At 44.1% G+C, this 14,686-nt stretch overlaps 1 protein-coding gene across 2 annotated transcripts; it reads left to right on the forward strand.

Moving 5' to 3' along the window:
- The first annotated feature begins 600 nt into the window (after positions 1-600).
- Positions 601-14,666, forward strand: atp2c1 (ATPase secretory pathway Ca2+ transporting 1). 2 transcript variants are annotated; one of them, XM_054782537.1, is made up of 27 exons: positions 601-727; positions 7,391-7,495; positions 7,636-7,752; positions 8,265-8,354; positions 8,491-8,526; positions 8,602-8,663; positions 8,738-8,846; positions 8,923-9,078; positions 9,175-9,243; positions 9,337-9,412; positions 9,483-9,549; positions 9,680-9,804; positions 9,881-9,978; positions 10,075-10,170; positions 10,304-10,393; positions 10,462-10,566; positions 10,703-10,859; positions 10,953-11,123; positions 11,257-11,354; positions 11,431-11,481; positions 11,563-11,729; positions 11,900-11,968; positions 12,057-12,173; positions 12,249-12,396; positions 12,459-12,554; positions 12,631-12,772; positions 13,390-14,666. In XM_054782537.1, the coding sequence occupies exons 1-27, from the start codon at positions 704-706 to the stop codon at positions 13,509-13,511; spliced, it is 2,763 nt and encodes a 920-aa protein (XP_054638512.1). In that variant the 5' UTR covers positions 601-703; the 3' UTR covers positions 13,512-14,666. The 2 variants fall into 2 exon arrangements, with proteins under 2 accessions (XP_054638512.1, XP_054638511.1); XM_054782536.1 differs by having other exon boundaries at positions 8,923-9,243.
- The last annotated feature ends 20 nt before the right edge of the window (positions 14,667-14,686 follow it).

The raw sequence follows: 14,686 nt of genomic DNA on the forward strand, positions 1-14,686 counted from the left end.
AATATTAAATGTGATTACAACAACTTTCCCTCCCTTTATAGTCTTTTTTTAAATGATCGCTGACAATTTTGCGACAGTAAAATTGTTTTAATCAGTTGCGTAAACGATCTTTGTTACAACCAGGAGGAACTTTCTGGCAACAACAGCAGATAGACAATAAACAGGAAATGAATTCTGTGGCATTTAAAATAAAAGTCATCGTGTTTGGTTGTAGCAGCGTTTAATTTTATGGACAAATTTAGTGAGACACAGAATCAGCAAGTCGTTTAGATTACAAACAGATTTTTGTACTATTTACATTTGACACTTATTGTGTAAAAACATTCCATGGACCAGTTTTGCAAGTGTAAGTAGTATTTATACATTTGAGTAAAAAACTGCAAGTAGTCAAGTAACAGAAAAGTCAAATGTGAGCGTTGATAACAAAATAAATATTAATATTTGTCATTCGACCAAATGTATTTTCTGTATGATTTCAAAACGTTAACATAAAAAACTCCAAAGGAGTCAGTGCCTCAACAGCCATGAACCTCGCTGCGTGTCACTGGCATGACTGTAAATACAGCAGATTGTGTACAGAAGTCATGCTGTTGTTTTGAAAGTATATCCGGAAGTAACATGAAGCTGTGAAGAGTTAGAGCGTGTGCGATGGTGATTTCACTTCTGTCAGAGATAATCGAGCTGCGCTGCGGTTTTATGGAAGATGGTGAAGAAACGGGAGCGCCTGGTAAGTCAAATGTTTGCTGACGCTTTAGTCAGACTCGGTTCGAAGCTATTGACTTCACCCTTTTCGTTGAAAAACACCCGCGGCCCTCCTGAGGCTCAGCCTTCGCTGTTAGCTTGCTGCTAATGCAACCGGGGAAACCACCGTGAGTCTGACAGCCTGTTGAGAGTGATGTATGGACGTGGTTCGTTATGTGAGTGTGGACATGTTTAGTTGGACCATTGTTCCACTTTCGTTGGAATAAGCAACGATGTCAGCCGGCAGGTGCAGCTAGCTAGTTAGCTAGGTAGTCGGTCGAAGTCCGCATCGTGATGAGTTTGGAGCTCTTGTTATTCTGTCCATTCCTTGCTGAGTCTTCGAATGTTCAGTTCATGCGGTAATTTTTGGTTGACTTTATTTCCCGCCCCCCTGTGACAAATAACAACGGAGACCAACAGTTAACGACTGTATTATTATACCTCCATAAAGACAAACTGTACTGTTAAATTGGTTGTTTATTTGCGTCTTCTAAACAGCTGACTGACTGGAAACACAACATAGGTGACCGTTCAATCAGCATGTTGCCTCGGCAAATAATGCCAACCATATCAAATAGGGCTGGGAATCTGTGATACATGGCTCACGATAATGATCAGTGGTGTGCAGTCAGGGCCAGAAAAGTCTTCTCTGTTAAACACTACCAGAAACACTGACCTACATTTACCACTTAAAATGCTCGTTACACCAAAAAAAAATGAAAAAAAAGTATTAGGTCATCACCCTTCACGGCTTGCTGGCTGTGAAGTAGTCAGATAAGACAATTAAGTTGTTCATAATAAATGTTTCCTACCATAAAGTAAGATGCATACATTTCCACATTATTTCATTGTTACAAGGTACAGGGTTTCCGCCCATGTAATTGATTGTGGCGCACTGCCACAACAAAATAAAAGCCGCCACACCTTAAAAATTAGTTTTTTGTTGTTGGTTTTTTGACCATCTTTCAGTGAAAATAGCTACGTAGTGTTCATTGTACATACACTTCATGTATTACGTCCATAGCATTTGCTATCAAACATTACAGATGTTGTATACCAGAAATTTAAAAGGATTATGCAGAAGATAACGCAGCCGAAGTCAAGGCAACATATTAAAAAGCTTTCAGCAACAAGCACATTTTCCACATTGTCGTGAAATAGCGGTTTGACAAAGGAACTTGGCAAAAACACCCATTTCTGCAGTGGAGTTCATGACGTGAAGCGCAGCCATCAAACAATTTACTGTCATCACAAAAATATTTTTTTTGGTAATGTAGTATGATCAAGAGAGAGAAATCCCCACAGACTCCATGCAGTGATACTAAGTGACATGTCATTGAACACAGTGTTCTCTCACTTTCAGGGAAGGGTAAAGTTATGGGGAGATAGGGCTGCTTCTGACTCATCTGTTGTTAAGCCTGGTAAATGGTGGAGGGACAACTGATTTTAATAATACATGCTAAACATTTACCTGCGCTGGTTAAATGTTGGTTGAAAAGGACTCAGATGTAGGCTAATACAACATGCCAACACTCTGCTACCTTATTTCATTGTGAACATTAAGCCAACAGGTTTATTTCCACAAAAACAAAAAACCCGGGTTACATATTGACACCCTTTTCATTTGCCTCTCTTCTCTCACCTTGCTTTCTTTCCTTTGTTCAATCCCAGGCTTTATTTTACCATGCACCGGCAGCATAGTTTCACTCTGCTCTGCTGCAAAAGCCGACTGACAGGCAACAGGCTGCTGCTATGAAGCACGGTGAAGGTAGTGGTGGACCAAACCATTTCATGTGACTATAGAGGTGTGGTCAGTCAATATAGATATTGAACTGTTGCTGCCAAATACAAGAGATTGTTTTAATCGTTTTCTGACTTATTTTTTTTTTAAATCACAATACGATAGATTTTCCCTATTTATATTATTTTACCCATTTACTGTGGCCCCTGTCAGTGAGGGGCCCTTGGAATTGTCCTAACCTTTCCCCCCTTTACGGCGCCCCTGCACTGGTATCAAGCATGCCCAAACCAATTTTTGAGGTGATTAACAAGAATGGTGCAGCTGCTCATGACTGAGTCATTTTTTTGGACATTTTGTTTCTATTTTAGGGGGATTTGTTTTTGTAGGTATGGTCTTAAACTTTTGATCAGGTGATAAACAGTTTTGCATGTTTGTCACACTTAAATATTTCAGATCATCAAACAAACTTAAATATTAGTCAATGACAACACACCTGAGCACAAAATGCGTTTTTTAAACCTACATGGCCTTGTGTGAAAAAGTGATTGCCCCCTAAACCTAATAACTGGTTGGGCCACCCTTACCAGCAACAACTGCAATCAAGCGTTTGCGATAACTGTCAATCAGTCTTTTACAGCGCTGTGGAGGAATTTTCGGCCACTCATCTTTGCAGAAGTGTTGTAATTCAGCCACATTGGAGGGTTTTCGAGCATGAAGCTCCTTTTTAAGGTCATGCCACAAGCATCTCAATAGGATTCAGGTCAGGACTTTGACTGGGCCACTCCAAAGTCTTCATTTTGTTTTTCTTCAGCCATTCAGAGGTGGACTTGCTGGTGTGTTTTGGATCGTTGTCCTGCTGCAGACCCCAAGTTTGTTTCAGCTTGAGGTCACGAACACATGGCCAGACATTCTCCTTCAGGATTTTTTTGGCAGACAGCAGAATTCATGGTTCCATTTATCAGAGCAAGTCTTCCAGGTCCTGAAGCAGCAAAACTGCCCCAGTACATCACACTACCACCACCATATTTTACTGTTGGTATGATGCTCTTTTTCTGAAATGCAGTATTACTTTTACGCCAGATGTAATGGGGAAAACACCTTCTGGGGCGGCAATCACTTACTTACTAATGAAAAATTTCATTTAAAAACTGCATTTTGTGTTCAGTTTTGTTTTCATTGACTAATATTTAAAATTGTTTGATCTGAAACATTTAAGTGTGACAAACATGCAAAAAAAAAAAAGAAATCAGCCAAACACTTTTTCACACAACTGTCTTTCACTTTAATGGTGGTTTGCTTAGTAAAAAACTTTTGTCTCACTCCCACTTCTTCTTTTTGCATTTTGAATCTCTGTCTTAAAATCCAACAGTGCAAAATTTTCTTAAAATTTTGATCAGGAGTGTATTTTCTCACAAATGTGCCGCTGCTTGGAAAATTTCACAAACCCCACCTGCTGCTCTTCAGCTTTTTGGCTGTGACGTTATTGTATTCCTGGCTTCTGGTGTTTGATTCCGGTTTTCATTGTCCTCCTCATCATTCACGTTGTCAACACAATGCCAAATTACTACATACGGTATATGCTGGGTCCAACCTCAACTGGTTGGGTGAGGTGCAGGATTGTTCTAATTCCCCAACATGTTGTCAGTGCATGAAAGAGTCACTTGTGCCTGCCCTCCGAGTGATACAATAGATACAATAAAAATCTACTTCTGTACAGTGTTTTGCATAGGTTTACAGCTTTAATGTGTGTATATGTTGTCATTGGTACTGCTATTCTCTTAGCCACTTGCTTTCTATAATGTTATTGGCCCAGAAGTAATTGCCGATGTGCTGTTCTTTAAAAGATATATTTCAAACATTAATAGCTTCTCTTAAGTGTGTGATGTTTTGATAATGTTCTGATATCATAGTCGTAGTGACAGCTGTGTTTCCATAAAAATGACATGCACATGCGTCATGGTCAATTATGCAAATGAGAGCATTGACACCTGCCACAGTTAGAATGCAGCCGTGTGGGGAAACATGGACTCGTTTATCCTTGTTTTTAACATTTTTATTACTTTCTTTAACGTAACATGATTTAAAGATTGGGAAGACAATGGGGGACCTTTGCGCAGTGGTCCCAATCTACACAAGATCTTGTCCAAAAATGAATGCACCTCGTGCACAGACAAATGTGACATTGCACAAGCTTGTGGAAAGGATGCCACAACTTTAATGAAATTATTAATAATTCGTTAATTAAAACGAAATCATATATTAAATATATTATAATATATATTATATATATTATATATTCAATAATTCATTGTTTTAAAAGACATAAAAATTAGACCTGAGTGAATAGCAAAAAAGCACAAATAACGGACAAATTCATAAAAAAAATACCTATTTTTGATCATTTAAGGCAAAGATTGCTAATTGGCGGTCCAAGTTCGGACCCACATGCCATCCTATACGGACTTACAGTTAAGAAGTATGCAGTCAAGAAATTGTTTTTCTAGGTTTTGATGGGGCGCTTTCATGTTGATCGGCGCATCTTTTTTAGACTTAACGGAACTGGTTGATCAGATGAGGAAATCCACTGATCCTACATGATACTTGGAGGAATTAAATATCGTTACGGCAAAGTATCGCGATATTTAACCTTAAGATGGTTTATCGATGCAATGTTGCCATTTTATTGTTAATAAAATGTAGCTGCTAGAAAACGTCTTTCACCGTTCCTCCTCAGTGTGTCTAGTCACCATTTTACATGTCATCTAGGAGGTGCTTCTTGTCGGAAAATGGCAGTTACTTTTTGTTTCACCTTATTGACTTATCAAGATATTGTCGTGATTGTGTGCCATGTATCGCAAATCGTGTAGTGTCATGAGGTACCCTGGGATTTCCAGCCCTACATGATACTACTCAGTAGGCCTGCAACTAATCATTGTTAATGTCAATTAATTGGATCATTGATTCATTGATTAATTGTTGCAGCTCTACCACTCAGCCAATCAAATGTGTGTATTGCAGGCGCTAAACATTGAGACTCTAAATACACAGACAGACGATAGAGAGAAGTGAAGCAGGTGACATGGAAGAATGAGTGAGATATACAGATAAAAAGAACAGGTAGATGAGAGAGGTATGAGAAAAGTGTATGTGTGTGCTGTGGCAGGGTGGGGCACCTGTATCTTAAGAAAACATTGAAGGAAGACGAGAAATAGCAGTAAGGTTAGTGTCCGGCCTGTAGGTTGGTAGTGTTGACATAAGCAAACATGTAGCGCAAACAGACCAGTTAAGGGATGTTCTGCAATGTTGTCCAGGTGAACTGCACTATTTTTGGAATTTTGCTCATCATCCACAATCCTTATGTGACCTGGTGGTGGCCCAACCAGTTATTAAGTTTAGGGGGCAATCACCTTTTCACACAGGGCCATGTCGGTTTGGATTTTCTCTCTTAATAATAAAAACTTGATTTAAAAACAGCATTTTGTATCCAGTTGTGTTGTCGTTGACTAATATTGAAATTAGTTTGATCTGAAACATTTAAGTGTGACAAACATGCAAAAAAAAAAAAAAATCATGAAGGGGGCAAACACTTTTTCACACCTGTACATGCTGTGACCATGCAATAACAGGTACATGTTGTATTTTTTATCATTTTAAATATTACCAGAACTTCTTTCCTGGGCGCATTGATTTCACAACTCACGCCGCCACGTCTGTCAACATCAGCAGCATATCAAGCGAGTGTCTGTTTGCGACAACAAATCATGGCATACTTTGTGAAAGCTGCCGCCACCAACTACTTTTGGACAAATGAGGATCCGGAACCCTATACACTAGGTCCCCAACTTAAGAACACAATTGCTTCCAGACGACCGTTCGCAAGTCGATTTGTTCTTTAGTCAGAGAAAAGGTAATATTACCAATTATATAGGTACTACATGTACGTGTATACATATATACAGTACATATACAGTATGTGTATGTATGTAAATATGAGTTTGGATGTAGTAGTAATATTAAACAAGGATAATTAATGAAAAAAAACAATAATAAAAATGATATCATAATACGTAATGATAATGTTATTTACCTTTTGAAGAGGAGTGGTCGAGCATACGTCGTTGGTGGTAATGGTGGAGGAGTAGGAGGAGTTATTGAAAAAAGTAAAAATCATCGTCGTCGGTAGACTCTTCTAAAAAAGGTAGTGTTCTATGGGTGGTGTAGAATTAAGCAGGCCTTTTAACTCTTCATAAACTTTAATCACACGCTCTGTCCGGGTTGTATCATACAACTCTTAGCCTTCCTTTCTCCTCTTCCTCGTCTTTCTCTCCTGTTGGTCCCATTAACAGTGTCACAGTGCCCTCTACTGGTCAAGCATGTAGCAGTATAAATACTGATGGAGCGACTACAAGGCAAAATAAAATAAAATATAGACCAGTCGGCTTGTGTTCGTATCCGCACATGTTCGCAAGTCGGATGTTCATAAGTTGGGGACCTAGTGTCTTTTTGAGCATGAATATTCGGAGGATGAGCTACAGGTTTTTGAGGCTGATCCCGCAAGAAGAGCAAGTGAAACATCGTAGCAGATGGGGGGGCAAGTCATTACACCGGCATGATTTGGTGGTGTAAATGTGGAGCTCCCAAATCATGCCGACAGAAATGGAGTGTTTCTGCTGCACTGAGTAGCATACAGTGTTACCACCAGTAGAAAGGTCATTGCTTCAAGAGAGTGCATCACAACGAATGAATAATTGTTAGTGCTAGCAGTCCATGCAGTGATAGAAACTTTCTTCCACCCACCCAAAATAAACTCACAAAGTTATTTAGATTAGTTGGCTGTTTGACTATTTGTGATCCATGCTAACCCAAGTTACCTCACTGTGTAAATGTGTATGTGTGTGTCTGTTGCAGCTTTCCCACACACAAGAGTGCAGTGAAGATGACAACATGGTCCCTGTGCTAAGCTCCAAAAAAGCAAGCGAATTGGCCGTCAATGAAGTGGCGTGCGCCCTTCAGGTATGAGCATGTCGTTATCCCGTTAATGTATGAATGACATCATGGATGTAGCTTTCCAGCATTTTACACTTTTTAAGACTATTTGGGTTCAGACACCAAGAAGGAGGCTGAGCGTTGGTCTTGTTTTGTCTGCACTGCAGGCCAACCTTCAGTATGGACTGAGTGAGGAGGAAGTGGCTCGTCGCAGGATCTACCATGGCTGGAATGAGTTTGACATCAGCGAAGAAGAACCACTGTGGAGGAAGTACATCTCCCAGGTAAGCTGACAAGTCAAAAACATAATAGCTGCTCCTTGGAAGCACTGTTGGTCATGTTGTCCGGATGCTTGTTTGCACGTGCTGGTCCCTCTGAGCCTCAGCCCATCTCTGTTTTGTTATATCATCTTATTCCGCCTCTCCAAGGACTCCAGTTGACCTGCAGCATTTCAACTTAAAAGCACATTTAATTAACTGGACTCAATAAGGGGTCAACACAGGAGGGGAGGGGCGGTCCTGTGTCACCATCACACAACCACCACTACTGATAGTGTGCACATTAGCGAGCATGCACACAGACCAGTTGTGTCCCGCTTGAAACCAGGTCACTGGGATGTTGGAGCTGAAAATAAAACAGGATGCAAGACTCTGCCCCATCCCACCAAACCACACCTACCACCTGAGGGTGGAGCTTGCAACAGAAGCTTTTTATCATCTGGCATTTTGACTTCATTCCAAACATGAATGCTCACTGTTATTGTAGTAGTGATGGACTCATGTTTCTGTCCCTGCAGTTTAAGGATCCGCTCATCCTGCTGTTGCTGGCGTCGGCCGTCATCAGCGTTCTCATGCACCAACTTGATGATGCTATTAGCATCACTGTGGTACGTTCATCTCCGCTCATTCTAGAAGCTTCATTTGAGCAACGTCGGAGAAAATCTGATCAACTTGAATGGGGTTAGCATTAGCATTGTGTGGTGTCCACATCCAAAACACAGGCTGTGTTTGTTTTCCTGACAGGCCATCATCATTGTAGTGACTGTCGCCTTTGTCCAGGTGAGTCTGACTGGAGGACAAACTGCATAATAGGAAAATAGGTTCTCCTAAACACTCCCTCTGTTTATTCTACAGGAGTATCGCTCAGAGAAGTCTCTAGAAGAGCTTGGCAAGCTGGTGCCTCCAGAATGTCACTGGTATGAAGTATAACCCTGATGGAGTCATCGGGAATGTGTAGAAGCATTTTGTGAACACTGGGGTGATGTTTCAGTGTCAGGGAAGGTCAGCTGCAGCACATGTTGGCCAGAGAACTGGTTCCTGGAGACACCGTCTGTCTGTCGGTGGGAGAGAGGGTCCCGGCAGACCTCCGCCTCTTTGAGGTGAGCATACGCTGACATGCATGCGGTGCTCAGACAATCTGCACTGCTGCTTTGATTGATCCACCTGATCCACCAGGCCTCTGACCTGTCTGTGGATGAGTCCAGTCTGACGGGGGAGACTGCTCCCTGCTCGAAGTCCATCTCCCACCAGCTGTCTGCCACTGACGGTGACATTGCTTCCCGCAGCAACATCGCCTTCATGGGCACGCTGGTGCGCTGCGGCAGAGCCAAGGTAGCAACGCGATGGTGCATGTACGACTCTGGAAGCTTCTGGCACACACACACACACACACACTTTTATATTTCTTTTCTCCTTCCTGACTGTCAGGGAATCGTCATAGGAACAGGAGAGAACTCTGAGTTTGGGGAGGTGTTCAAGATGATGCAAGCAGAAGAAGTGCGTCTCTTCCTATTGTCTCACACACACACACACACACACACACACACACACTCACACATATTCAACTTACTTACTGTTTGCATTTTTCAGGCTCCGAAGACGCCGCTGCAGAAGAGCATGGACCTGCTGGGGAAGCAGCTGTCGCTTTATTCCTTCGGCATCATTGGTCAGTTAGTATGACGTGTCATCATCACGTCACTGTGTGTTGCTGAACACGCTGCCTCTGCTTCCTTCAGGGGTCATCATGCTGGTGGGCTGGCTGCAAGGAAAGAGGATCATGGACATGTTTACAATCGGTGTCAGGTACTTTACTTTCACAATCCCTGACATAATGCTTGAGGCATGTATATGTTACTAATGAAAAAGATCAAATGAGAACATGAAAGACGTGATAAACTAGGCTAACCGCATTTAATTCTTTCAACACCTTCAGCCTAGCGGTGGCGGCCATTCCTGAGGGTTTACCCATTGTGGTGACGGTGACACTGGCGCTTGGCGTGATGCGCATGGTGAAGAAAAGGGCCATTGTCAAGAAGCTTCCCATCGTGGAGACGCTGGGTACGGCACAAAAATGGGGGTAGCAACTGGAGTCGCCACAGGGTCAATGTGTGAGACCTTCTGTTCTTACCGCCAGGATGCTGCAACGTCATCTGTTCGGACAAAACCGGAACGCTGACCAAGAACGAGATGACCGTCACGCAGATTTTCACGTCTGATGGACTCCATGCTGAGGTGTGAACCCCACATTCCATTCGATTCATAACATGACTCTTTTTCTACTTGTTAACTCAATGTTGGTTGCTCGTGTCGTTTTGCTCTGGACCCCAGGTGACGGGCGTGGGCTACAATGGGGACGGAGAGGTTCTAGTAGATGGAGAGATAGTCCACGGCCTTTCCCGCCCATCACTCAGCAAGATCGTGGAGGTCAGTTGCTGGCTGAACGTTTGCACATCGTGGAGATTGTCACACCACAACTTGCACAGTAACTAGACTGTTAACTGGTGTGTGTGTGTGTGTGTGTGTGTGTGTGTGTGTGTGTCTGCGGGGGGGGCGTCAGGTTGGCTGTGTGTGTAACGACTCTGTTATCAGAAACGGCACTTTGCTGGGGCGGCCCACAGAGGGAGCGCTCATCGCCCTCGCCATGAAGGTAGGAAGGCAAACAGTGTCCATGTCACTCGGCATGTACTTGTAACTCCACCACCATGTGCTGTTCAGATGGGGCTGGAGAGCCTGCAGCAAGAGTACGTCCGCCAAGAGGAGCATCCCTTCACCTCAGAGAAGAAGTGGATGGCAGTGCGCTGCATTCACCACACGCAGAAGGTGGGATGCGCTCACTCCTTCACTGCCTCATTACAGTGTGGAATATTTGTGTGGTGGAGACACACTGACGAAGAACATTTAAAATGGGGAGTCATATTTAACATGTCACCATGGTGTTGCCCCTGTGCTGCATCAGGACAAGGCGGGGGTCTTCTTCATGAAGGGCGCCTACGAGCAGGTGATCCGCTTCTGCAGCTCCTACAGCAGCAGAGGAACCGCACTTCCGCTTAACCACCAGCAGATGGAGCTGTACCAGCAGCAGATCAGTTATATGGGCAGTGCAGGCCTCCGGGGTAAAGACACCAACTTGACTTCATGGAGACAGCTGCCACGTGTGTCTCCCAGCACTCTGTCCAATCTGGCTCTCTCTGTCCCTCTTTCCTTAGTCTTGGCCTTTGCTTCCGGTCACGAGATGGGGAGTTTGAACTTTCTGGGGCTGGTTGGCATTATCGACCCTCCCAGGTCAGGGGTCAAAGAGGCTGTGGCCACGCTCATCAGCTCCGGTGTCGCCATCAAGATGATCACTGGTGACTCCCAGGAGACTGCGATGTCCATCGGTGAGTGCAAAGGACGGCGGGAGACTTGCTGATAATAATCATAACTGATGGTGTGTCGCCAACATGTTTGCCATGTTTACATGCATCATGTGGCTGTCTGGTGATGATGATGATGGTAGCTCAATGTGTACAGGCAGTCGACTGGGCCTCTCCTTCAAAGGATGTCAGTGCCTGTCAGGAGATGAAGTGGACCGCCTAGACCTGCAGCAGCTCTCGCATGTTGTTCCTCGAGTAAGAGCGCACACACGACACCTGAGGTCTGAAGATAGGAGGCGCTCCTGAGCATGTGTACTTTTTGTCTCTACAGATCTCAGTGTTCTACAGAGCCAGTCCCAGACACAAGCTGAAGATTGTCAAGGTGACCACACACACCATGTCAGGGCATAACAGGAAGTAAAACCTGAGATACCCCTCCCTCTCTCCATCTTCTTGTCTGTAGTCTCTCCAGAACATTGGCGCCGTGGTGGCCATGACGGGCGATGGAGTCAATGACGCTGTAGCTCTGAAAGCGGCCGACATCGGTGTGGCCATGGGCCAGACGGGCACAGATGTTTGCAAGGAGGCAGCTGACATGATCCTGGTCGACGACGACTTCCAGACCATCTTGTGAGTCCTCTTTAATCCAGTTGTCCTTCTTTCTTCCTTGTTTCTCCGATTTTTTTTTTTTTTTTTTTTTTTGTCCTTCTTCTACCTTCTATGTGTCTTTCTACTTCCTTCCTTTTTCCTTCTGCCTTCCTTCCTTCTTCCTTTTGTGCACTGATGACTTGTGCTGGCAGGTCGGCCATCGAGGAGGGAAAAGGCATTTACAACAATATCAAGAACTTTGTGCGATTCCAGCTGAGCACGTGAGTGTGGAAGTACTTCATTCTACATTCCCATTGAGGCAGCAAGGTGAATAACCACGGCCCTCACTCTGCCCCCACCGACCTCCAGGAGCATTGCTGCGCTGACGCTCATCTCCTTGGCGACATTGATGAATTTTCCCAACCCACTGAACGCTATGCAGATCCTGTGGATCAACATCATCATGGACGGACCGCCCGCTCAGAGGTACCAGAACGATGAAGCAGGTCGTATCCGCTGGCGTCAGGGCAAAAATAATTGTAACATTTCATTTGTTGCCAGTTTGGGCGTAGAACCTGTGGACCGTGATGTCATCCGGAAGCCTCCTCGGAATGTGAAAGACAGCATCATCACGCGCAGTCTCATCGTCAAAGTTCTGGTGTCGGCCTTCATCATTGTCTGCGGGACGCTCTTTGTCTTCTGGAGAGAGGTTGTGATGATGATGATAATAAATAATGCACATGGCACCTTGACGTGTGCGTTTGCTTACAGTTGCAGGACAATGTGATCACTCCTCGAGACACCACCATGACCTTCACCTGCTTTGTCTTCTTTGACATGTTCAACGCACTCAGCTCTCGCTCACAGGTGATGCTTCGTGTTGCAAACGTCATGACAAACCTAGTGTGGTAGGTTAAGTAACACGTTGGCGTGCTGTCCTCAGACACGTATGGTCCACGAGATGGGTCTATGCAGCAACAGAACCTTCTGCTTCGCCGTGCTGGCATCCATAATGGGTCAGCTGCTTGTCATCTACTTCCCGCCTCTGCAGAGCATCTTTCAGACAGAGAGCCTCAGCTTCTTCGGTGGGTCCTCCATTACTAAAATGAGTTATTAATTAGAAGCGGGTCATCAAAGGCTGCTCCACAGCTGGGTCTCCTGTGCAAACTCCATCATATTGTTCGGGCCTGGATTTTTACTTTGCCGTATCAGTTTTCACCCAGGTATGACCTTCTGCAGTCAAATTATGACACTTATGGTCAGTGGCGAAGGCAAAAACTTTGCTGCCATGTCACACCCACCACATGGGCTTTCCATGCATATGGTTTGCAACCTAAGCTCAAGTACGCCTTACATACTTGCCTTGAATTTGAAGTCCATCTATAAAATCCCCAGGGAGGGGTAGGCTAATGTACATTGCAAAGTTTTTTTTTGTCATTCCCTGTCACCACTGGGTAGCGCTCTGGCAAATTCAGGAAGTGAGCTATCCATAGCGCTAGGGTGTCATTTTATTTATTTATTTATTTTTACACATAGCAATTATGATGAAGATCTGACCTTGTGGCGCCAACATATTAACATTTACATTCTTGTGGCGACTGGTCGTCTTTGACCATCAAAGTTATCAAACGTCAAAGGCGGTGTTCCTTGGTGAATTTTTCTCCTGCTCACGTGTGCATTATGCCCTGTCTTGGTGGTGCAGACCTACTCTTCCTGGTGGCGCTCACGTCATCTGTGTGTGTGGTATCGGAGGCCATTAAGAAGGTGGAGAGGTGGCGAAGAGGAGAGAGAAGGCCGCCCGCTGACTGCTTCCACGAGGTATGACGTCCTGGCTCCTCCCCTCCGGAGGAGCAAGACCAGGATGAAGGTGACGGAGTCTGAGGGCTTGCAGGACCTCCCGCGTTAGTCAGGAGGAAAGACAATTTGGCTACTCTCACCCATCACACCATCACCCACATTCCTGGTCTTTCCCGCCCCTTGATGATTCCACTGAACACTACTGAGCCTGCTTCCAGGAGGTCAAAGGTTGTGATACACTAGAAGGGAACAAACATGGAAAGCTTCTTACAACACACACACACACACACACACACCCCCACACCCCTGCTTCGGTTGACTCTGATGGCGTTCTTTCAAGTACGACGTCTACAAAAGGCACAACAGGCTAGCAAGCTTGCGGTCACACACAAGCCAGGTGGTCAGCCCAGCCCAGCCCAGCCCAGCGGTGCAAAGTCGGTGTCTTCAGGGTCCAAACGCACGCCTGCTGTAGTCGTCCTGTGCCTTAGAGGAGTCGTCGTCATCGCCTCGCTCTTTTCCAAAGGTTTTGAAATACTGTACTTGTTTTTTTAGGTTTGAATTTCATTTCTAACAATAGAATAAGCCAAATGAATAATGATTACATAGCTACGTTATTACTTCTAAATGTCAATATGATGTGAAGAAATCAAAGCCAGTTTTATTCAAATGATGATGACTTTTATGACTCCCATAGCAACGGTCTGAAGGCCAAAAACAATTTATGTTTGAAGAACTCATGTTGAGGGTCGCATGACCTGTCTCACCAGGTGTCGTTTCTTCTGATCTTGTAACCTGACAGGTCTCTTTTCCTTTGATCATGGGACCTGTCTCTTGGTTTTGTTCTTTGCTCTCGAGACTCAACTTCCTGATCATTCCATCAGCTTTGTGTCTGCTGCAGGTCCTCACAAAGCACATCAGTCGCCAATCAACTAAACGTTCTAGAATATTCTAGTAAAACATGACTACTTTTATAGTTGTTGCTTATACAGTTGCTTGTCCAACCGTTTACCCAAAAGAAGCTGAAATAATATGAATATATATTTTTAGTAAGTGGACATTCAAGGTTGTAGTGAGACTGGTGCATTGTGAAGAACAAACAAAATGTTATTCAATTTTGGACGTGTGCTCACTGGCTGTACTTTTATTTATTTTGTGTGTCAAATGTTAAATAAAACAAATCTTTTCAGGGCCTCAGTGTTTGA

The sequence above is a fragment of the Dunckerocampus dactyliophorus genome, chromosome 7 (genome assembly GCF_027744805.1).
Source record: "Dunckerocampus dactyliophorus isolate RoL2022-P2 chromosome 7, RoL_Ddac_1.1, whole genome shotgun sequence".
Taxonomy (NCBI): domain Eukaryota; kingdom Metazoa; phylum Chordata; class Actinopteri; order Syngnathiformes; family Syngnathidae; genus Dunckerocampus; species Dunckerocampus dactyliophorus.